General features: G+C 42.6%; 2 protein-coding genes across 15 annotated transcripts in view; one reads left to right on the top strand and one right to left on the bottom strand.

The window, feature by feature from the left end:
* Positions 1-9,775, bottom strand: part of MGAT4D (MGAT4 family member D) — a 137,667-nt gene extending 127,892 nt beyond the window's left edge. The window contains exons 1-4 of one of the 8 annotated variants that reach the window (XM_039541158.1): positions 9,494-9,591; positions 8,473-8,682; positions 2,654-2,764; positions 533-2,281 (exon numbers count right to left, since the gene is read on the bottom strand). The gene's annotated coding sequence lies outside the window, so the exon portion shown is untranslated. The other 7 variants (XM_039541157.1, XM_039541162.1, XM_039541160.1 and 4 more) reach the window with 7 other exon arrangements.
* ELMOD2 (ELMO domain containing 2) overlaps positions 8,995-24,662 on the top strand; it is a 46,776-nt gene continuing 31,108 nt past the window's right edge. For 5 of the 7 annotated variants that reach the window (XM_039541170.1, XM_039541169.1, XM_039541168.1 and 2 more), the window contains exons 1-8: positions 9,808-10,056; positions 10,435-10,582; positions 13,906-13,934; positions 19,118-19,215; positions 20,145-20,274; positions 21,352-21,485; positions 22,142-22,210; positions 24,328-24,461. In XM_039541170.1, coding sequence (XP_039397104.1) covers positions 9,940-10,056; positions 10,435-10,582; positions 13,906-13,934; positions 19,118-19,215; positions 20,145-20,274; positions 21,352-21,485; positions 22,142-22,210; positions 24,328-24,461 — 859 coding nt within the window. In that variant the 5' untranslated portion in view covers positions 9,808-9,939. Of the gene's footprint in view, positions 9,079-9,435; positions 9,745-9,807; positions 10,057-10,434; positions 10,583-13,905; positions 13,935-19,117; positions 19,216-20,144; positions 20,275-21,351; positions 21,486-22,141; positions 22,211-24,327; positions 24,462-24,662 lie in introns of those variants that run through there. The other 2 variants (XM_039541167.1, XM_039541166.1) reach the window with 2 other exon arrangements.

Consider the following 24,662-nt stretch of genomic DNA (forward strand, 5'->3'; position numbering starts at 1 on the left):
GTTTTATCCCACACAACTTCCATAAGTCACTGAATAGCTGAGACATGAAATCTGACTCATGATCTCAAAATAATTTTAGGAAAACCCACTCTGCTAAAAATAATGAAAAGGGCTTTTTGCTACAGAAACAAGCTTTATGTCAATAGAGTAACTGCTTTGGGATATCGATGGTAAAATCCACTACAACCAGGATATATTTCTCCTCCCTTTGGGTTGGGTGTGGCATAGGACCCACAATGTCCATTGTTACCCTATAAAATGCCTCATATTACAGGCAAGAGGCAAAGAGGAACTTTCTGCAGTCCTGCAGGTCTTTTTTTGACATAATTCACAAGACCTGCAATAATTTCCCCCCTCATTCTGTACCCTGGCCAGTATTTTTTTTTAAATGTTCATAGATTTCCATGGCCCTAAGTGACCAGTAAAAGGAAAATCATGTGTCAGCAAGATTAATTCTCCACAGTGCTGGGCAGGCACAATCAGCCACTTGTAAGGTTTCCCAGGGATTTTACTGTTCCCCCCATGAGCTTACCTGTATATTCTCCATTTCCCCTCACTGAGGTCCCCTTCAGGACATATCTCCATATGCACTCTAGAGTGCAGTCTACCCTTAATTCATCTGCAAAATGCTAGCAGCTGACAACTGGGACAGATTCTTCAGTAGCAGAGGTAAATTCCCCCTCCCCCAGTCTCAGAGGATTCTACTTTCCTCTGCTATGCAAGAGCTGGCCTCAATCCCTCCCACATCTGAAAGCACTTTGCTTCCTCTTGCTCAGCTGGGGATGTCCCCTTCTCCCACAGCTGTTTCTTTGTCTGCACAATTCTCTTCTATGGGTTACAATATTAACACCTGTGAACATACTAAAAATATCACTTCCCACCAGCATTGCTGTGGAAGTGCTGTTTAATATCTCAACTTTCAAGGTACCTTTCAAACCTTCTCATTCAAAATGCACCTTAGCCAGAGGTACAGCTATTTTATATTTTTCCAATGCCAGGAGCTCTACTTCCTGGTCAGGTAACACATGTATCCAGTTTTTCTGAATATGCTTTCCCTGACCTGAGAAATTTATACTCCAATGTCCCTTGAGGCTACCCATTCCTTGCAATTTACATTGGCAACCATGATAAACTCCAGGTCCACTTCCTCAAGATCAGGCATCACAGAATTAATTGGTGTTAATGACAGTTGCATTAACCTGCATTGGATGGGGTGTGATCTTAGTTTATCTTAAGGCACTTATTTCTCATGTGCTCAGTGGAGTTACATGGGTGGTACTTCCTTGGACCATTCTCCTGTACAGGTTGTGTATAATGGGGATTTCCAGCAGGGGAATGATTCTGAGGAGGTGAGCACCTGGGCTCCCAACCACTCCCCTTCTTCCCAGTGGTAAAACAGGGTCATCCTCTCTACACCAGGCTTCTGCCCCTACACTTGGGCTTGTACAAAGGAATCAGGAGGCAGGATGGCAACTTCCTGCAGAGAACTTAAAGATTTATTCTATATTACATCTCAGAACATAGGCTTAGAAAATGCTCTTGAGCAAAGAGATCAAACAGTCATAGTTCTCAGACACTTTTCCCTTTTTCTTGTTGGGCCACACATTTTCTAGACACATTGACTCATGCCAGCACTCTTCCTGAGATTTGTGAATTTCAGACTGTACAACTCAGGGGTACAGCTTTGCAAGACACATTTTTAAAACTCAGAATATTTCAAAGCTTTTTCAACTAGCATTTCATTAAATATGTTTAATGTTTTACCACACAACTTTGCAATCAGGGGACCTCCTTATCTTCTGGAAGTTTATGAAACTCACATAACCTTTCAAAAGTGGTAAAATATGCTCCAATACAATCTACTTCTTTTTTGTATGCAGGGCACAACCTGTCCTGGCTGGGTGTTCCTTGGATGGAGGGAGTACCTGGGGACTGTGGGATTTGCCTGTTTGCCCATTTTGCTCTGGGCATGAAGCCTTTCCTTCTCATTTTCTTGGGTTTCCTTCTTTTCCAGCTCCATGGCTTGTTGGTGTGCAGCTGCTTCTGCTTCCAGGGTTGGGCAGCATGCTGCTTCTTGCTGCTGCCTTTCTGTCTCCCTTTCCTTGACTCTGTTTGTTTCCCATTTTTGGTGTCCATGTTCTTTGTCTTTCTACCCAGTCAACCATTTTTATGGTTCACACTCATCTCTTAATTTGTCATTCCCCAACCTGGCCAGCAATAACTTTATAGTTGCTTCACTGATGCTCATGTTTATGCTTTAATTTTGTTCTATTTTCCTTATCTGAAATAAACAAAATGAAAATAAAACAGTAATCTTTCTTTTGACTGTTCCTAGCCTTCAAAATTGAGAATCACTTAAACTGTTACACGAGTGCTTAAAGTGTAAATCTCAGTTAAAACAGCAAGATGTTTATCCCATAATTATGCTATTGTCACATTTAGGGGTGCAATTCAGACCAGCGAGATGTTCTGTTACCACTTGTATTAAAATGCTTCTGCTACTCATAGCTTCCATCCTGCATGCACTCTGTATTCTGTAAATTGTACTACTCCGATTCAACCACTTTGAATCCAACAGCCCGCCAAAAGTTATCCTAGACACACTCTTGTCTTAATCAGACTTGGTGAATGTTAGCAGGTGACCTCAACTCACCCCCAGTCCTGAGCTTTCTCAAACTCATGTGCTCTGCAATGTCCATTCCTCTCCTGCAACATTCATAGGCACAACCCAACAACTTGCCACATTAACTGGAGTTGACATGCACTTTAAAGCAAACACAGAACTTGGTTGGGTTAGATTAAAAGTAAAACTAGTTTACTAACAAAAGAAGACAGGATTTTAAGTGAGTTCAAGTATAAGAGAGAAAGTCAGAAATGGTTACAAGCAAATAAAGGTGAACACACACATCTAAAAGTCTAAAACTTAATCTAGCAAGGTACAGGCTTTGTTCAAGATGGCTTTCCCAACTAACAGTCTTCCAGCAAAATAGTGTCTGACTCCCCCTTCCCTCCCCTCAGACTCTCCTCCAACAGCCCAAAGTGCAGGTTCCTTTGTTTTCTTAGATGCAAGACATACCTTGGGGTATTCTGCTCTTTCCTTTCTAGAATAGTATGGATTTTTCTGGTTACCCCTCAAAGTAAAGTTTATTCAAGCAACGTGGAAGATGACATGGACTCTGGTAGTGAAGGAAGCTCCATGCTCTTTCTTCCTGCACTAGTGTTTGCTAAAATGTAAATTGTTTTTGTTTCTTTCCATCTCCCCTCTTCCCTCCCCATTAGTTGATTGCACTGTTTACGTGTAAACCGAGGTAAACTCACACTCCTTTGTTTAGGATGGAGCTGTTTAACACTTTTACCTGTCTGGTTTTGAACAAGTGCTAGCTATCATTCCCGGTAATTCATAACTGTACATATACTGTTGATATTGTTAGCTATATTATTAACCAGTAAGTTATTAGTTTTCAAATGATACCTCACAAGGCATATTTTGTATAAAGATTATTACAATAGTGTGTAAGGTGTGACTACAGGGGTGCATAAGGTTACAGAGTCCTACACTTTTGAAACACTCCTGCTGCAACCTTCGAGAAAGCTCTGGTCAGAAACAGGGGTGCTTGGGCTACAAACATGTTGTCTCACAGAAATCTGTGCTTGGGCTAGAGGACATAAGGACCCAGAGACCTGACCCACTTCTTAATTCCTTCCAAGCACTTGTGCATCTTGTCTGAACCTCCCCTCCCAAGCTTTCTAACATCAAAGTATAAAGGATGAAATTCTGGCTCTACTGAAGTCAAGGGCAAAAATCCCACTGATTTCACCCCAGGTACAGTCTGGTATTTTAGTTACTATATCAAACACAATTTAAAAAAAATATCTATTTTACAAATTTGCACCAACTAAGAACTCTTCTATTTAATTATCTGTGATAGAGCTATCATGCCACAACACAACTAGGCAAGCAAACATTTTGGACAGCAGATACCATCATGGGAAATACAAGCCTCAGCACACTCTCTGATCTATATGCTGTAGCACTTCAAAGTAACAAGGGACATTGTGAAAGAGAGTAAATTAATTTAAGAGGTTACACTGTAAAATAGGTTAAAAGGGTCTAGCATAAATGCCACCTGCTACCTCTTAACATGGCCCTCTTATCCATTAACTTTCAAAAAATATTAAAACAGTGGGGTGAATGCATGATCATTTGACTGCACATTCAACTCAAATGTCACGTTCTTTTGGAGTGGATGCCACAGAGTGCATTGTGCCTTTAAGAAAATATGAAACTTTAATTAGAGAGAATGCCAAACTTGCTGGGTCACCTCTGATACGATCTGGAAAAGAGGAACCAACAGTCCTGCTTGGCAACTTTTGATATTATATGAAAGATATATTCTTTCTGCATTTCAAGAGGTATTAGAATGTGGCCAAGCAAGTCAGTTTGCCCTCTTATAAGTCAATGTTTGTGTGCAATTCAAAGCAAGTGAAATTCCCTTTGCTCTCCTCATAGGAACAGCACAACCTTTGAAAGTGTGCATTTCTACTACGGTTTCCATTACAAAGTGTACGGCACTCAGGCTGAGCCCTATCTCAGGTGGTAGCAAGTTCCTATAGCTAGCCCAAGTGAGTTTAGACCTTTTTCTGTCAATTACAGCTGTTATGATGCAAATGTATTGACAGGTGGTTCTTTAGGTATGTAGCTTGAAGCATTTTTAGATATTTAAAAATAAGTACCATGATCTTGAAATGGATCTGGTAATAGCAGTGTAGTGACAAATGTAACAGTACAGGAGCCCTGCAATGCACCCACTGCATACGTGCGCTTTCTCCCTCTCCATTTTCTTCACCTACACTTACTGTACATGCATCCTGTAGGGGGAAACTGAGGTCACTCATTCTATCTCCACACTTTTGGAGCATGATGCATCACAATGCTCTGTCCTTAAAATTGGAAGCACCACTCCAAGGAAGGGGGTGGGACCAGGCTGCCATACTGTTGTTACTGGAAGTAGCTATTGCAAATTCCTCCTTGAGCTGTGGGGAATGGCGTGGCTTTCCCATCACCTCTGGATTCTAGAGCCTGGCCAGTCCCAGCTCTTCAACTAACCCTGACTCCACTACACTACTGGTCTGGAGCTGCTCCTCAGCAGGGCCCAGAGCTACCATGCAGAGATGAAAGTGTGGTCTGAGGCTTTTTGCAGTAAGGAGCAGCAGCCATTAGCTTTTTGCAGTAAGGAGCAGCAGCTGCCATTAGCTAAAAGTGCAGAGTCACATCCCATCTAAACTGTACAAAACAATAGAATATCTGGTTGTTAAGGAAGTATAATATCTACAGACAAACATTAAGATGTTTAAAGAAAATCTTTGCAAGATAACACTCTATTTGGCAGAACTGCTTATCAGCAGTTTCAATTGGGGAAAAAAAATCCTTTTTATAAACCTTCAGCTGTTTGTCTGTTGCGTAACTAGTTTCACAACATTTGAACTGATTCTTGTATGTAGGGAGTAATGTGCTAGGACTGGTTAAATAATTGTTTCATAATACTTTAGTAAAAATAATTGGTTACGGTACAGATAAGCAGGACGTAAGTCAGGGATCGGCAACTTTTGGCATGTGACCCGCCAGGGAAAGACCCTGGCGGGCCGGGCCAGACCAGTTTGTTTACCTGCCGCATCCGCAGGTTTGGCAATTGCAGCTCCCGCTGGCTGCGGTTTGCCGCTTCAGGCCAATGGGGGCTGTGGGAAGCTGCACGGGCTGAGGGATGTGCTGGCCGCCCTTCAAGGGGTAGGTATGTCACAGGGCTCTGCTTGTTTGGGGGTTGGGGGAATAGGGACAAGGGTGTCCCCACTTACCCAGTGCAAGGTTGATACACCCCGACACACAGATATTGAGACTCTCAGCGGGGCAGACAAACACAAACAGAGACTCCAGCCCTCTGGGTCAGAACCAAGGAACAGTCTGTTGCCCCTGACCTTTTGGCTAGGGCAAACAACAAATAGAGGCTTCAGCCCCCTGGGTGGGGCAGAGTAAACACAGTCTATAGCTAGAATCTCCAGCAGTAATGCCCACCTGCCAACACAGGATAGAAGACCCAGGCCCACGCTACTCCACCAAGTTCCGATCCAGGGCCATGTGCAGCTAGCAACCTCCTGTTCAGGATTCAAGTACTGATTCCCAATATATTCCCTGGGTCACTTCCTAGCCTTAAGTCCATTTCAGACCTCTCCTCTGAGAGCACCAGCTTGGTGTCCCCATCAGTCTCTACAGCTGGAGGGTTCTCCATAACATAGACAGGGACCTCTGCTTCAGCAGGCTGACTATTCTTCAACATCCTCCTCCTCAGTCAGCCCAGATTGAGCTGATCAACCTCCTTTTATCTGTTCCCTCCACCTGGAGCATGTGCAGCAGAGGTTAGGGGATATGGCCTCTTGGGCCCAACGTGGTTAACCCCCGCTTGTCCAGTGTGGAGTCACCCACCACAGGGTGTACCACAGATTTATATTTTCTGCTTTATCATCTATCCCTTTCATAATGGTTCCTAACATTGTTAGCTTTTTTTTTTTTACTACCACTGTATACAGAATGGATGTTTTCAAAGAACTATACACGATGACTCCAAGATCTCTTTCTTGAATAGTAACAGCTAATTTTGACCTCATCATTTCATACATATAGTTGGGATTAATTTTTCCAATGTGTATTACTTTGCACTTATCAATAAAGTTACAATTTACTCATGGACAGGTCACAGGCAATAAACAAAAATTCACGGTCGGGGGGGGGGGGGGCTTAGCTTAACTGGAGGGGTGGGACACCGCTGCTCTGGGGGGAGGAGGAAGGAGAGAGGTTGCCCGGGGCCCGGCTGCTCTTGCAGCAGGGGCACCCAGAGCACTGCTGCTGCTCAGGCGGTCCCTAGGGCCAGCAGCACCAGCTGTTGCCCAGATGGTCCCCATGACCAGCTGCTGCCAAGCAGCAGCTGCTGCTTTGCCCACCCACAGGACCACCAACTGGCTGTTGCTCTAGCTGTCCAGGTCTGCCTGAGCAGTAGCTGGTGTGGCTGGCCCTAGGGCCACTCCAGCAGTGGCCATGCGACTGACTGCAGGGCCACCTGACCAGCTGGCTATGGGGCCGCTCCAGCAGCAGCAGGTATGGCTATCCAAGGGGCTGCCTGAGCAGCAGGCCCCAGAGCCAGCTGCTTGGGCGGCCCTGGGGTCAGCCATATGGGCTGCTGCAGAAGTCCATGGAAAGTCACGGAATCCATGACTTCCGTGACCTCGATGACAGACATGCAGCCTTACCTATCAACACTGAATTTCATCTGTCATTTTGTCACTGGGTTGTGAGATCCCTTTGTAACTCTTCACACAAACTTTGGATTTACTATATTGAGTACTTTTGTACTGTCTGCAAATTTTACCCTCACTCTTCACCTTCTTCTCCACATCATTTATGAATATGCTGAACAGCACAGGTCCCAGTACCAATCCTTGGGGGACCCTGATATTTACCTCTCTTCATTGTGAAAATGACCATGTAATCCTTCCCTTTGTTTCCTATCTTTTAACCAATTACTGATCCATGAGAGGACCATCCCTTTTATTTCATGGGAGGTGTGACATACTGAGGGTGGGGTTGATGGAGCATGGTTGGGGGAAGAGGAGAGAATCTGAGGAGGCTGATATCCATAGAGGCATGGAGGGGACAGTGCATCATCATCATCATCGGCATACCCTGAGGTTAAGAAAATGACATGGCCAAGCTGCCCGAGCATAGTTTTTCAAGGTGATGAAGGGTAACATCATCATAGATTTCACATGCTTGAGTGATGCTATGGACTTCTCTGGCAGCACTACAGACCTGGGTAATAGATAAGCAACCAATGAGGGATGCCGAGTCTTGGGATAACGCATGTACAACAATTTGCCCTACCTACTAGGCAGTTGCTTTTTGATAGATCAGTTGCTGAGCCTGAAGACTACTCAGTAAATATAGCCTTTGACTAGCTTTGATGTGCCAAGCACAGATCACTGTGAGTGTGTTTGTGTCCTACAGTGAGAGATGTAAACCACAGGATAGCATGTGTTATATATCTGCCTCTGTGCCTGACCCAAAGGATGCAAGTCTATTGCAGTCCTCACCTATGCACATAACACATACAAATCAGCAGGTTACAGGGACACAATCTCTTCAAGTCAGCCTAAGCTGAAAAAAAGAATTTCTGGTTAGTCTTGCTACCTTGATATATATCTATCTATTTTAAATTCATCAACTGCATAGTGAGCTCTTGATCTGCACTTTCTTTTAGCGCTACTGTTAAGGGAAAAAAGAAAAAAAAAGAGAGAAAGACAACCCTTTTTCCTCTGCCTACCAACATCTGGTCTACATTGAAGAGTTGTATCAGTTTGTGATATAGAAACAAAAAACAAAAAAAACCCAAACCCTTGGCTGACACAGCTATGCTGACAACTCACCTGCAGAGACATAGATGGAAAAATGCTTAGGGAGATGGCGTTTCTACACCCTTCTGTCAGTGTAGGCTCTGTCTACAGAGCAGGGATTTGTTGAGATCTTTGTCAGATATTCTTCTTTTCTCACACTGATTCTTCATTTTTTTCAGACATAGGGCAGGAGGGAGACCCTTATAATGAATCTCAATCAAACACAGCAGAGCCAGCCTGACCCTAGGAACAGCAGTGATGGTGGTAGCTTAGGCAGAGAGAAGGTTACCTAAGGAGGTGGTGGAATCTCCTTCCTTAGAGGTTTTTAAGGTAAGTCTTGATAATCATCCCAGGCAGGACTTTTAGCTGAGGTTGGTCCTGCTTTGAGCAGGGGGTTGGACTAGATGACCTCCTTAGGTCCCTTCCAACCCTGATATTCTATGACCCTATAAGAGGTTTCTGGTCCTTTCCAACGGTCTGCTGCCTATTACCTGGCCTGCTAGACACATTCACGTGCTTGCTAACGTCATGATGTCTGGCTCTGCCCATCTCCATGTGTGTTACTGAACGCCAAAACGACGGCGTAGAGGCCTCTAGCTAGGACATACCAGGCGGAGTCTGCGGGGGGAGCAAGAACAGGTGCCCACCGCGAGCCGCTATTACCTACCCCACCTCACAATGAGCCAGGGCTGCGCGGCCCGGCCGGGCTCGGAGCAGCGCCCGGGATCCCGGCTAGTGCAGCGCGGCCCAGGCGCTCTGCTCCATACCGCTGAGGAGGCGAGTTCCGCAGGCAGAGGAGGCGGGTGCCCAGCGCCCGCCGAGCACGAGCCCCCTTCACGCCTTGGGAACCCGCTCCGACAGCTAACTGGTGCCCGACACCACCTGGGGCTCCGCCGGCCGCCCCTCGGGGGGCCGCGGAACCAGGGCCCGGCCGGAACTAGCGCGGGGGTGGCGGGGGGAGCGGGCTGCGCGCACCTCGTCCCCGCCCCTGCTCGCTGAACGGCTCGTGCCGGCCGGTCAGGGTCTGCAGGGCGCCCTGGCACCGCGGCTCTACCTGGACAGTGAGGAGGGGGGATCCGAGTCCTGTCTCCCACCCCGCTTCGCTTCGGTCAGGTCGTCCCCCTGGTTACGCACGCGAGACGCTGGCCGAGGCACTTAGCGACCAACGCGCGGAACAACGGTTTAACTGGCTCTGACCTCACCCCATCAATCACTTCCGGGTCAGCCGGTGGCCGGTTTCCTTCCGGGGGACGCTAGAGTCAGGGGGCTAGGCCGGAGCCAGCCCCGCTCGCTGGTTGGGACGATGTGAGCAGTGCCTGTCCCGCTGGCGGTACCCGGGCGGGGGGCGCGCCCTCATCAGCCGGGCTATTGCCCCGCCTGGGAGGGGGCAGGCGGCTAGTCCAGCGGGGTGTCCCGTGCTAGGACCCGTCATGCTCCCCGCTGACTGGCTGGGGGCAGCAGAGGCCACTGGGCCAACCCCCTCCCCTCCTTGCAACGGACATGGGGCGTCGTGTGCCCCCCTCCCCCCCCGACACCTGTCTGGATAAGCGATATGGCAACAGCCTCGCTTTCGATCGGCCTCTCTACCCCTCCTCCGGCCCCTGTGCATCTTCCTCGGTGGGCATGTTTCCCCCCCCTCCCCCCTCCAGGGCTGCGGCTAGCGGGGTTGCAGGGCAGCGGGGAGTTGTTTGGGCAGAGCAGGAAGAAGAAGCTGGGGCGGCGCCTGGCAGCCTGTGTCCTGCTCTGGCAGTGCTTCCAGGCCTCCCCCCCCCCTTAAGGCTTGGCATTGACCCTCCCCAACCGCCAGCTCTGATACAAAGCATCTCTCCTTCTTTACCCTTTGCAACTAAGGGAGGACTTAGCCTTTCATTTCTGACAGATGAAGGGTGTTCACCACATGAGAGGGAACAGATGTTACCATCGTTAGCAGCTTAATTGTTTCTGTAGCATCAGACAATGAATGCCCTGTGATCAGTTGTCACTCTCTTTGCACAGAAAATGTTTGTGTACTTATGGGGATACCTGTATAGTAACTTCTTCCGGTTTTGGCTGAAATGGATCTTGAGGCAGCTCACTGGAAAATGTGAATTACAGCGTATCTTTGGTGGTTCAAAGGAAGGTTCACAACGGACGTTGAAGATAGGTAATGAAGAATGTAATCTTTTAAAAAGAACATTAGAGCTTGCAACTGGACAGCCAGTTCCTCTTGCTGTGTAACAGCAGTTTGAAGGCATACCTGAAAAAATGGTTGGTTTCACATCAGGTCCAAGTGGGAAAAATGTCTAAATCATTATTGATACTGTACTCTTAGTGGCAGACTCAAGGGAGCAAGGGTTACATGGGCCCTAGATACGTCTACTATGTTCACTGCTGGAATTGGCAGCTATAGGTCTTCTAGAAGCATTTTGGCAAAGCGTTGTGAGAAAGTTGACATTCTTCCTGTGTTGTATCTGTTTTGTAACTTGCTTCCTGTATTGCCTGCCAAGCCAGTGCCTTTCTCATGGACTCTAAATTTACTTTAAAAGCAAATGGTTTCAGAGTAGCAGCCATGTTAGTCTGTAGCCGCAAAAAGAACAGGAGTACTTGTGGCACCTTAGAGACTAACACATTTATTTCAGCATAAGCTTTCGTGAGCTACAGCTCACTTCTTCGGATGCATAGAATGGAACACACAGACAGGAGATATTTATACATACAGAGAACATGAAAAGGTGGAAGTATGCATACCAACAGGAAGAGTCTAATCAATTGAGATGAGCTATCATCAGCAGGAGAAAAAAATTTTTGAAGTGCTAATTGAGATGACCCATAGAAGGTGTGAGGAGAACTTAACATAGGGAAATAGATTAAATTAGTGTAATGACCCAACCATTCCCAGTCTCTGTTTAAACCTAAGTTAATTGTATCTAATTTGCATATTAATTCGAGTTCAGCAGTCTCTCTTTGGAGTCTGTTTTTGAAGTTTTTTGTTGCAAAATTGCCACCTTCAAGTCTGTCACTGAGTGGTTAGAGAGGTTGAAGTGTTCTCCCACTGGTTTTTGAATGTTATGATTCCTGATGTCAGATTTGTGTCCATTTATTTTCTTTTGCATAGAGACTGTCGGGTTTGGCCAATGTACATGGCGGAGGGGCGTTGCTGGCACATGATGGTATATATCATGTTGGTAGATGTGCAGGTGAACGAGCCCCTGATGGAGTGACTGATGTGATTAGGTCCTATGATGGTGTCACTTGAACAGATATGTGGACAGAGCTGGCATCGGGCTTTGTTGCAAGGATAGATTCCTGGGTTAGTGTTTATGGTGTGTGGTTGCTGGTGAGTATTTGCTTCAGGTTGGGAGGCTGTCTGTAAGCGAGGACTGGCCTGTCTCCCAAGATCTGTGAGAGTGAGGGATCATCTTTACGGATAGGTTGTAGATCTTTGATGATGCACTGGAGAGGTTTTAGTTGGGGGCTGTAGGTGATGGCTAGTGGCATTCTGTTATTTTCTTTGTTGGGCTTGTCCTGTAGTAGGTGGCTTCTGGGTACTCTTCTGGCTCTGTCAATCTGTTTTTTCACTTCAGCAGGTGGGTATTGTAGTTTTAAGAACGCTTGATAGAGATCTTGTAGGTGTTTATCTCTGTCTGAGGGATTGGAGCAAATACGGTTGTATCTTAGAGCTTGGCTGTAGACAATGGATCGTGTGGTGTGTCCTGGATGGAAGCTGGAGGCATGTAGGTAAGTATAGCGGTCAGTGGGTTTCTGGTATAGGGTGGTGTTTATGTGACCATCGCTTATTAGCACTGTAGTGTCTAGGAAATGGACCGCTTGTGTGGATTGGTCTAGGCTGAGATTGATGGTGGGATAGAAATTGTTAAAATCATGGTGGAATTCCTCGAGGGCTTCTTTTCCATGGGTCCAGATGATGAAGATGTCATCAATGTAGCACAAGTAGAGTAGGTGCATTAGGGAACGAGAGCTAAGAAAGTGTTGTTCTAAGTCAGCCATAAAGATGTTGGCATACTGAGGGGCCATGCGGGTACCCATAGCAGTGCCGCTGACTTGAAGGTATATATTGTCCCCAAATGTGAAATAGTTGTGGGTGAGGACAAAGTCACAAAGTTCAGCCACCAGGTTAGCCGTGATATTATTGGAGATACTATTCCTGATGGCTTGTAGTCCATCTTTGTGTGGAATGTTGGCGTAGAGGGCTTCCACATCCATAGTGGTCAGGATGGTGTTTTCTGGAAGATCACCGATGGATTGTAGTTTCCTCAGGAAGTCAGTGGTGTCTCGAAGATAGCTGGGAGTGCTGGTAGCATAGGGCCTGAGGAGAGAGTCCACATAGCCAGACATTCCTGCTGTTAAGGTGCCAATGCTTGAGATGATGGGGCATCCAGGATTTCCAGGTTTATGGATCTTGGGTAGCAAATAGAATACACCTGGTCCGGGTTCTAGGCATGTGTCTGTACAGATCTGTTCCTGTGCTTTCTCAGGGAGTTTCTTGAGCAGATGGTGTAGTTTCTTTAGGTAATCATCAGTGGGATCAGAGGGTAATGGCCTGTAGAATGTGGAGTTAGAGAGCTGCCTAGCAGCCTCTTGTTCATATTCCAACTTATTCATGATGACGACAGCACCTTCTTTGTCAGCCTTTTTGATTATGATGTCAGAGTGCATCATATTGTATATAAACTACAAATGCTTTTACTTAAGCTTTAATTACTAAAAAAAGAAAGGTCCAAAAAATATACTTTCCTTTCCCAGCTAGCCAAGGGAAATGTAGTTAGCTTCAAAAACCAAACTAAAAAGGTGTTACACCTTTTGCTGAGTCTCTAGCCAGTTTTTTTTGTTTTACCATCACAATTTCCTATTTTAAAACAAAAAAGTGTTTTCTTTGAAAGACCCACACAAACATGGAAATTAATTATAAAGGGGAAATACTGAACATGACTACACACAAAGTGATGTCAAATGCAACATCTAAAATAAGTAATTTCTCTTATTTGTAAGTCAATCTTGGTTGCCATTGTAACAATAGTAGGAAAATGTACAAAGTATGATGTTCTTTTGAAGTTTACTGTCCTCTAAACTCCTGTTAGTATAAATGAATGTTTTTTAATGTGCTTGGAAAGAAAGATACTCCTAAATACACAACAGCTATGTTATCTCTTTCAAACTGGCTCGTCATCTTTCCAGACTGTTAAACTGACATTGTAATGAAGTAAATTTAAAAACAACAAAACTATTCAGGTTGCTATATTCATAAAGATGGTGATAGATTTATATCATGCAAAAGGTTTTCAATTCAGTATTGTCACTTACTTGTTAATTTAAAATGATCCTTGACTAATTTGCTGATGCAACCCTAATAAAACACTGGTTAGACATACTATTTACAAATGTGTTGTCAATGATATAACTCGTCAGAAGTTTGAATTCAATATATAAAACAGTTGTAGTGATATAATTATTTGTCTTGTATTACAGAATACTCATTGGGATTATCAAAGAGTAAGGTAGGAGTTGATGGAGATAACACACTATACCAGAAAACCAATTTTTAGAGACAAATATTCCCTTAAAGTAAAACTTACTTTTAGAATTTGATAGCTTTCAGTGTCTTTTGGGTGCGTATTCATGACAGAATATGTGCTGGAGTAAAATTTTCTCTCACTGTTTTTCTATTAGTTTTATACAGAATAATGCTCAATATGCTCAGTTTTATCCATATTTCTGCTCCAGAAATACATGTAAAATTGAATATATTTGAATAGAACAAAAGTAGTCTAATTCATAATGTAATTTTTGTCGTATCAAGGCCTCAGTGAACTGCACAACAAAAATGAAGCTGTTAGGTAGGACATGATAAATGCGATTTGCAGACTAAAAATCTTTTGTAGAAAATGGAAATGTGATACGTAATTCTTTCAGTGCTAGATCTATACCATTATGCATGGTGTGATGTAGTAGTGCTGTATAATTGAAGCAAATGGAACATGAATACATATTGGTTGTTCAGCAGTATGTTGCAAGTTCATTTTATTTTTTATATGTTCAGCATCAGTTAAAGGGATACTGGCAAAGTATTAGACCCTCAAATTTGCTTATCTTATCATAAACTAAATGTTTTCCTTTGTAGCTCTGAAGATGACTGACTATTCTTTTCTGTCTAATCACTGCCAAGTGGTACTGAAACAGAATTTTTGTGACTGCCACATAAACAAATTTTTGTTATGATAGAGCACATTGAGTGGGTTCTACCAGATGTCTTGATTATGATTTTAATATCTTAAATTTCTACAGTATCTTACTCCAGAATGGTTTACCCTTTTTGTGTGTGTGTGTGTGTGTGTGTGTATGTACACACACACACACACACGAATCCCATCTCACATTATTGAAATGTAGCTGTCAGGAACGGAATGAAAACTATTTTATGAATGCATAGTGACACAAAGAAATTGATATAGTATGGCTATCTGTAGTATTTAACAATGACATTGTGGCATCTTGTGTGTTCTGTTGTGGCTGTATACTCCATCTGTGAGGCACAAGGTTGCGAACAGATGTCACACAGGGATGTGTAGGCTCCCACTGAAAACTTGGTATGATGCATGGCCCTTTTTTCCCCAATCATAGAATCGTGGGACTAGAGGGGACCTCAAGGGATTCTCTAGTCTAGTCCCCTGCACTCATGGCAGGGCTAAGCACTATCTAGAGCATTTCTGAAAGGTGCTTGTCTAGCCTGCTCTTAAAAATCTCCAATGATGCAGATTCCACAATCTCCCTTGGCAATTTATTCCAGTGCTTAACCACTTAACAGGTTTTTCCTGATGTCCAACCTAAACCACCCTTGCCACAATTTAAGCCCATTACTTCTTGTCCTATCCTTAGAGGTTAAGGAGAACAGTTTTTCTCCCTCCTCCTTGTAAGAACTTTTTATGTACTTAAACTGTTATTGTGCCGCTGTCCCCCCCACCCCCCCCAACTTCCCTTTTCCAGACTAAACAAACCCAATTTTTTTCAATATTCCCTCATGGGTCATGTTTTCTAGAGTTTTCATCGTTTTTGTTTCTCTTTGGACGCTCTCCAATTTGTCCACATCTTTCCCAAAATGTGGCACCCAGAACTAGACTCAATATTTCAGTTGAGGCCTAATCAGTGCGGAGTAAAGTGGAAGAATGACCGCTTGTATTTTGCTTACAACGCTCCTACTAATACATCCCTGTATGATTTTTGTATTTTTTTTTTGGCAACAGTGTTACACTGTTGACTCATATTTAGCGTGTGATCTACTATGAGCCCCAGATCCCCTTCTGCAGTACTCCTTCCTAGGCAGTCATTTCCCATTTTGTATGTGTGCAACTGATTGTTCCTTCCCAAGTGGGGTACTTTGCATTTGTCCCTATTGAATTTCATCCTATTTACTTCAGATCATTTCTCCAGTTTGTCCAGATCATTTTGAATTTTAATCCTATCCTCCAAAGCACTTGCAACCCCTCCCAGCTTTGTATTCTCGGCAAACTTTATAAGTGTACACTCTATGCCATTATCTAAATCATTGATGAAGATATTGAACAGAACCGGACCCAGAACTGATCCCTGCGGGACCCCACTCGTTATGCCCTTCCAGCATGACTGTGAACCTCTGATAACTACTCTCTGGGAATGATTTTCCCACTAGTTATGCACCCACCTTATAGTAGCTCCATCTAGGTTGTATTTCCCTAGTTTGTTTATGAGAAGCTCATGCAAGACAGTATCAAACGCCTTACTAAAGTCAAGATATACCACATCTGCTGCTTTCCCCCCATTGTTAGCCTGTCAAAGAAAGATATTAGGTTGATTGGACATGATTTGTTCTTGACAATTCTATACTGACTGTTACTTATCATCTTATTATCTTCTAGGTTTTTGCAAATTGATTGCTTAATTATTTGCTCCATTATCTTTCTGGGAAGTTAAGTTGACTGGTCTTCAGTTCCCCAGGTTGTCCTTATTTTCCTTTTTATAGATTGGCACTGTATTTGCCCTTTTCCAGTCTTCTGGACTCTCTCCCATCTTCCATGACTTTTCAAAGATAATCGCTACTGGCTCAGATACTTCCTCAATCAGCTAATTGAGTATTCTAGGATGTATTTCAGTAGACCCTGGTGACTTGTCTAAGTAATTTTTAACTTTGTTCTTTCCCTATTTTAGCTTCTGATCCTATCTCATTTTCACTAGCATTCACTATGTTAGACGTCCAGTCGCTACTAACCTTTTGTGTCTTTCTCAAAGTGATTCATAGATTCCAAAGCCAGAAGGGACTATTGGGATCTTATAGACTAACCTCTTGTATAATAGACCATAGAACTTCCCCAAAATAGAGTATATTTTTTAGAAAAACATCCAGTCTTGATTTTAAAATTGCCAGTCATGGAGAATCCACTATGATCTTGGGTAAATTGTTCCAATGTTAATACCCTTGTTGTTTAAAAAAAAAAAAAAAAGCCTTATTTGCAGTCTGAATTTGTCTAGCTTAAATTTCTAGCCATTGGATGTCTCTGCTAGATTGAAGAGACCATTATTAAATATTTGTTCGCCATGTAGGTACTTAGACTGTAATCAAGTCACTCCCCCAAACCTTCTTTTTGTTAAGCTATAGAGAGCTCTTTGAGTCTACCACTTTGAGGCATGCTTTTTAATCTTTTAATCATTCTCATGGCTCTTCTCCAAACCCTTTCCAGTTTATCAAGGACTAATGCAGTGGTTCCCAAACTTGTTCCGCCACTTGTGCAGGGAAAGCCCCGGCGGGCCGGGCAGGGTTGTTTACCTGCCGCGTCTGCAGGTTCAGCCGATCGCGGCTGCGGTTCGCTGCTCCAGCTGCTTCCAGCAGCTCCCATTGGCCTGGAGCAGCGAACCACACCCATCGGCAGCCACGATCAGCTGAACCTGCGGATGTGGCAGGTAAACAACCCTGCCCGGCCCGCCAGGGGCTTTTCCCTGCACAAGTGGCGGAACAAGTTTGGGAACCACTGGACTAATGCATCCAAAGCCTTTTTTGCCACCGCATTTCACTGGGAGCTCATGTTCAGCTGATTATCCACTACAACCCCCAAATCTTCTTCAGAGTCACTGCTTCTTAGGATAGAGTTCTCCCATCTTGTAAGAGTGACCTTCAAGTATTTACAGCATTTATTGATCAACATTTATGCTGCACAAATTAAGATTCTGCTTAGTGGTGACTGAAGTATTTACATTCACCGTCCTTCCTGTTCTTTCCAAATTTCAGCTAACCATAAATGACTTTTTTGGAGACTCTATCATCATCCTTTCTGATAACATGACCAGTCCATCTAAAGTTGAACTTTGATAACTATTGCCTTGATGCAGGTTATTTTTGCTCTTTCAAGGATGTTATGTGTATATTAAAGCCTCTGTCTCAACCTATTTGTTGTTACTAACAGCAAATGTGCCACACTTTTCCAGAATGAAGATATTAACCTAGGTCCTGGAATTTGTCTGGGACTTTGGTTAATATCTTCACTCCGGAAAAGTATGGCATGCTGTTAGTAACAAGATAGTCAAGGCCTCTGTCTCATCCTAACACTGGCATCTCACTTCCAATAGTGCACTTGCTCCTTATGATGAGGTATTAGTTCATTATTGAATTGGAGGAAGAATGTCACAGAGAATTATCTTACTCCTCAATAATCCCATTTACTTCAGTAGGACTAAGTAAATGGAGTAAGGTACTATTTTTAATAGGCAGCAGGTTTAAAACAAATAAAAGGAAGTTCTTCTTCACGCAGCACACAGTCAACTTGTGGAACTCCTTACCTGAGGAGGTTGTGAAGGCTAGGACTATAATGGTGTTTAAAAGAAAACTGGATAAATTCATGGTGGTTAAGTCCATAAATGGCTATTAGCCAGGATGGGTAAAGAATGGTGTCCCTAGCCTCTGTTCGTCAGAGGATGGAAATGGATGGCAGGGGAGAGATCACTTGATCATTGCCCGTTAGGTTCACTCCCTCTGGGGCACCTGGCATTGGCCTCTGTCGGTAGACAGATACTGGGCTAGATGGACCTTTGGTCTGACCCAGTACGGCCGTTCTTATGTTCTTAGCACGTTTAAGGGTATCAGAATCTAGGTTATAGTGAATTGACAACACAACTTCTCTCAGGATCTAAGTTTGCCTTTGAGGATTCTCCTCCAGAAATTATCAGGCCTGATACTAGTTATCTTGAGAGCACTGTCCAGGATGCATGTTTTTTAATTCATGTATTTTACCAGCTGGCTGAAAAAGAGAGAATGAAACTATCCTCATTCTTTCACAGGCAAAGCAAGGGATAGCTCAATGGTTTGAGTATTGGCCTGCTAAACCCAGGGTTGTGAGTTTAATCCTTGAGGGAGCCACTTAGGGATCTGGGGCAAAAATCAGTACTTGGTCCTGCTAGTGAAGGCAGGGGGCTGGACTCAATGACCTTTTGAGGTCCCTTCCAGTTCTAGGAGATAATAATAATAATTGGAGATATACCTATTATTTTTTTTTTACTTAAGGCTTTAATCACAAAATATATTTACCTTGACACGTGTCCCATATTTTTTCATTTTTAAAAGATGCAAATGCAGTGGGGATAAACAGACTGGTAAATAATAGGAACAAAATAGATGTTACATTTTGTATTCATTGTTTGACTTACGTTCATTTCTTAGGTGTTAAGAAATGCTGTACATGTTAGTGAAGCTGAAGTGGAAAAATGTGTCCTGGGTATAATGAAAGAAAAGAAGATTAATATACAGAAGGATACAGGGTATGTTGTTTGCTACTGTTATATAGGTACTTCTAACTGGACCACATCATTTTACCTTTTATAACATTGTATAGGTATGTGACAAGGGAGATTATCAAAGGAATCCCCTAATCTGATACTGTTATTTGGGGAATACAGCACATACATCATACTTTGCAATTCAGTTTTAAGGATTTAAGATGTATATATGAGAAGAGTGCATATGATGTGGTATGATAAAAAGGTTTTATCGGCATGAGTTTGGGATAACTGCATTACTCACAGTTGACCAACCCACAGTTAAATTGTACTGGTCATCTCAATCAAATCTTTACCATATCATCACATCTTGTATGACCTATATTACAATATTGTTATTTTAGAGAGTTCATTTAAAAAAAAAAAAAAAAAGCTTGTTAGATCAGTTTCTTTTGTGTCTCTCCACCTGTAACGGTAAAGGCATTGAGGAGGGGAAAATTATAACTAATTTAAAACAACTCTAAAAATGATCTAAAGAAACTTTTCTGTACATAAAAACCATCCACAATTTCAAAGTTTCATATATCTTATGACCTTTAAATCTAGAAGCAAGTGTGGCATTTAATGTCGGAAAGCTGTGGTTCTCCCCTTTTCCGGAGATGCAGTGTTCCCATTTCTAGCTATGCAGCATTGAAGTATTGCCCTTAGACTTGTCACTGGAGCTGGATGAAATATTACCCATTCTGGAGTTTGGACTAGTGTAACATTTTGAGGTGAGGAAAGTAATACATTTCTCTCTGGAAGACTGATATTTTTTTTCTCAGTTGGGCAAAGCTTGCAGGAGTCTGCTGTGTCACATTAAATATTGCAGGACCTGTACTCCCTTTTTCTTGTGATCTAAGCAATGATGACTCTCTGGCCATCCCATCATGTATCCCCCTTAAGATCCTGTGGGGTTTTTTGTTTTTCAGTTTTAAGACAAGCCTGCAGGTATGTTTGCTGCAGATATCTGGTTATAAGAAACTTTATTTGGAGGTGGAAAATCTGAGGAAAGTTCCATATGATTCAGATAACGAAGAACATGAAAAGCTACTAATTCAGGTGAAGGTGTCTTGGAATTCTGAGTCCTAAACTATTACTACAATAATTGAATGTTAATAAATTAGCCATAGAAGCTTAGCTTTCTTTAAATTCGTAACTATTGGGCTGTTTGGTCTTTATAAACTAGAAAAGCAAAATTTGTTTTAAACATTGGAATAAACCAGCTCTGACAGGTGCCTTTTCAATAAGTTTCTGACAAATGCCCTTTACTACAAGTCTCCAACAGTATGTGAAAGATTAATCTTATCCCCTTACTGCTAATTCGTTTAATAGCACATTGGCATTTTAAAAATATTTACTATTTTAAATTGTAAAAGTGACACTCAAATTAAACAATATCCCAAAGCAAATCTCAGACTAATAGCTCTTTTTTACAAGGGTTTCTTACAGTAAGTTTATTCCATCTGAAACCCCCAAAATAGCGGCACACAATTATTTAAAAAAACCCAACACTTCTGCATACAAACAGTACTTGATAATTTATAGTGCCTTCCACTCAAGAAATTTAATGAGTTTTACAAATACTAGTTAACTTAGCATTCTAATATCCCTGTATATAGATATTTATCCTCACTGTGGCTTTGATCCTTCAAAGACTTATGCAAGTGTTTCAACTGAAGCGTGTGGGTAATCTCATTTAACTCAGTGGTAGTACTTGTGCTTAAAATTAAGCATTTGCACATGTGTTTGCAGAATTGGGGTTTACGTGGATGAGGAGACTGACAATCAGAAAAATTAAGGGCCTGATGCTCTTTTACATCCACTTGAGGCCCGTTTGCACTGCCAGGGCAGCATAAAGGGGCCTTAGTGTAAATGAGTATCCGGCTCTAAAGGAGTTAATTGTTCCCTGATTTGGTTGTAATTTTAGTGTGTATATATAGGGCTTAAGTGAGTTACCCAAGTGGAAAAAAAAGGAAGTGTGACAAAGCATAGAAGAATCCATGTCTCCCAATTTTTAGTCTTGTGTCTTAAATGCAAGATTATTTTATCTGACATGTCAATAAGTATTCTGAATAACATGACTAGGAAATACATTGGCAGTTGTGTTATTTGTAACATGGAAGTATATTTATGTAGCTTTGGAATTTGCTGATGCCTCATGAAAATCTGAAGGCTAGAATCACCAAGCAGTGGTGTGACATTGGTTTCCAAGGTGATGATCCCAAAACAGACTTCAGAGGAATGGGCATGCTGGGATTAGTCAATCTGGTGTAAGTGAAAATAAATACTTTTCTTCTAAGTCTTAAGTTTTCTATGTCTATGAATTCTTATTTAGTATTATTCCTAATTCCCTCTGGATTGACTGCCTGAGTAGAAGCAAATAGAAATATATTGGCTACTGTAATACATTACTGAATAATGGAAAATGAGTCCCTTTCTAAATGAGTAAACAGTTCTTCAACAGCGAGCTGCATTGTTGTAGCCAACTAGTTGGATAGATGGTAGTTTTAGTTACAAATTGTAAGAGTTGAAGAGGAGCATAAAGGAGTTTAAGAATAAAACATTCTACCCATGTATGATAGGCCTGCTATGCTATAGCTGAGAAAGTAACTGATCAAAGCTCTTCAAAATAAAGTTATTACTAAGTTAAAAGTACTAATGATGTAGAACAGAAGATATGAAAATCTGCTTGAATGGGGAAATCCTGAAGTCTCTGGAAGGTTCCTATCCCACTGGTCTCTCTTATCATGCCATTCCTTGTTACATATCACTTCCTCCATTTACTTTTATTGGTTTTCATTCTGCACTCTTTCTTCAGTACGCATTTGTCTACAATTCCATTCTTCTGTTGTTGAAAATGTTAGATTTAATTAATAAACTGCTTATGTAGTAATCCTTAGATTTGGTTTTGTTTGCTCCTTTTCAGGTATTTTAGTAAACATTACACCAGTGAAGCTCGACAGGTCCTCTCTCGTTCAAATCATACAAAATTGGGGTAAGCCATTTGTACGGGCCTAAGATCTCAAAGATCTTAGATTTGTAGAGTGCAAGTCTGTATTGGAGTATTTTCTGATTTTTTTTAAAGAGGAAAACATTTGATACTTTCTATAGGAAATTGACAAACGGAATTAATTTTTGAAGTATAAGTTAGTCCTTTTGGAGATGTGGTTACAGCATCTGAGTTGAAAATTGAGTGTGTATAGCTATGTATTTGTTCCAACCAGTCTATTTAGTGCCCTTAGTAATCTGTAGTCTTCAGTTAGTTTCATTCTAGAAAAACACTCCAACCCCTATCCCCCCCCAAAATAGTATGGCTAACAGATTTGGATTAAACTTGGAAAGGAATAGTAATTATCCTTTATTCTATTTAGTAACACAAATTTAGTCAAGATATATGTATTCATGCACACTATGCCAAGTGCAGTATATATACTTCTGTGGATTAAGTTGTCCATCCAGTGGCCTGGACAAATCAAAGATAGCCTGTTTATTATCTCACACTTTACAAGACACTACTCCTCTTTCATCCACCCAATCCCCAGTTAACTCTGGTTTATCTCAATAATTAATACAGTAAGCATGGGAAGGCTTCATCTTGTGCCTTGCCATGAATGTTGCCCTATCTGTCTAAGTTGTGAATGGTCATCCTACAAAATTAATGAAGACTTCTGCAGTGAAAACATATACATGTATCCTTTAACATATTGTAAATTATTTGTTTTTCAAAATGATGCACTTTTTGGGACTGCTGAACTTATTCTAATTTTTCATCATTGGGCTTTTTGAACAGAAAAAGTCCATACATAACAGGAGCAGACCTAGAGTTGTTACTGAGGTATATTTTCTGTGTTCAGAATTCCACCTCCCTGTGGAAACAGGATATCATGGACAAAGCCCCAAAATGCACTTTATTCAATGACTCAAATTGTGTGTGCAACCATACCTGATTTAACACATTGTACTCTACAACAAGCTTTGAAAATTGTATATCATATGAAAATACATAAGATCTACTTGAGCTTCTGCTGGCCAGCACTCTTGCTATAGCGGTGTTTTTAGTAGCTGTGATGTTCGTGTTACAGTAGATTTGGAAAGAGGGAAGTAGACCAGATTTAGAATTTTTTTTAAGAAAGCTTTTTTTTCCCCCCTATAATCTTGCTGAGTCTGGATGACTGCCCTTGGCTTCTGGGCAGTACGGTCTAATGTCAGGATCAGTAGGGTGCCCTCCCTCACAGGGCCATGTGGACCTAGTGGCCAGAGTTACTATGGCTGCTCTCCCTCGCAGGACCTAATGGCCAGAGTGGCTGGAGAGGTGGGCTGCCACCTCAGGACAGGCAGGGGCCAGGGTAGGGGGACCCAGACCCTCCCTACTCCACTGGGTCCCAACCCAAGGCCCTGACAGTGGTGGGTTTGCCTACCTCCTGCGCAGCAGGGATCCTGCCAAAACACACTGAGCCAAGCACCAGTTTTATGACCAGTTTCCTGTTAAGTTCCCCTGGGTTACTTCCTACCCGTTCTTGGGAGTCCCATGGCCTCTCTTCCCTCTCTGGTGTTGGGTGACTGGGAGTTGCTGGTAGGCACAGTCTGCCAGGCTTCTGAGTCCTGGAGTGTCAGCTGTCCTGCTGCAGGAACCTGCAGCTCACTTCTGTTCCCTTTGGCAGTCAGCCCTGACTGAGCTGAGTTGCTCCCTTTTATAGCCAGAGCATACCCAGCAGAGGCCAGGGGGTGTGGCCTTTTCAGCCCACAGACTGTGATTAACCCCTGCTGAACCAGTGGCGGGCTGATATACCCCATCACAATGCTGATTGCCACTGCATGGTTAATAGGGGCATTCACTACACTGCTGTTGATGAAAATTTTATATTTCCTACCCATCCATCTTTTAACTTCACTATCGTCTTAGATGTACAAGGCACTTCAGACAAAAATGCTCCATACGCATGAGGCAGACTTTGCTTGATTCCTAAATGACCCAAAATGTAGAATAGGAATAATTTGGCAGATAATAATTTGTCTCTATTGAAATTAGCCCTGGAAAATGGAATAAATTATAAAAATCAGCAGGCAAATGGATTTCATTAGTATCTAATTGGACATTTTTTGGTGTTTCAGATATTCCTATGCAATAGTTGGGATCAATTTGACAGAAATGGCTTATAGTTTACTGAAGAGTGGCGCTTTAAAGTCTCATCTCTACAACTTGGTCCCTGGATTGCCACAAATGGAACACTTCCATCAGTTTTATTGTGAGTATTTGTAACTCTTCCCTCTTATAGATTCAGAGGCGGGCCTCCCTTCATTACCAAAAGTTCAGGCCTCTACCACTTGAGATACAGCTAAAGGAGTATGTGATTATAACTGGACCAGCTATTAGAAGGGCATCTCATTCTCAGCCAGTTTGTTACATATTAAAAATATTTTAGTGCTGGGATGCTTCTAACATGGTT

The sequence above is a fragment of the Mauremys reevesii genome, linkage group 5, assembly GCF_016161935.1.
Source record: "Mauremys reevesii isolate NIE-2019 linkage group 5, ASM1616193v1, whole genome shotgun sequence".
Lineage (NCBI taxonomy): Eukaryota > Metazoa > Chordata > Testudines > Geoemydidae > Mauremys > Mauremys reevesii.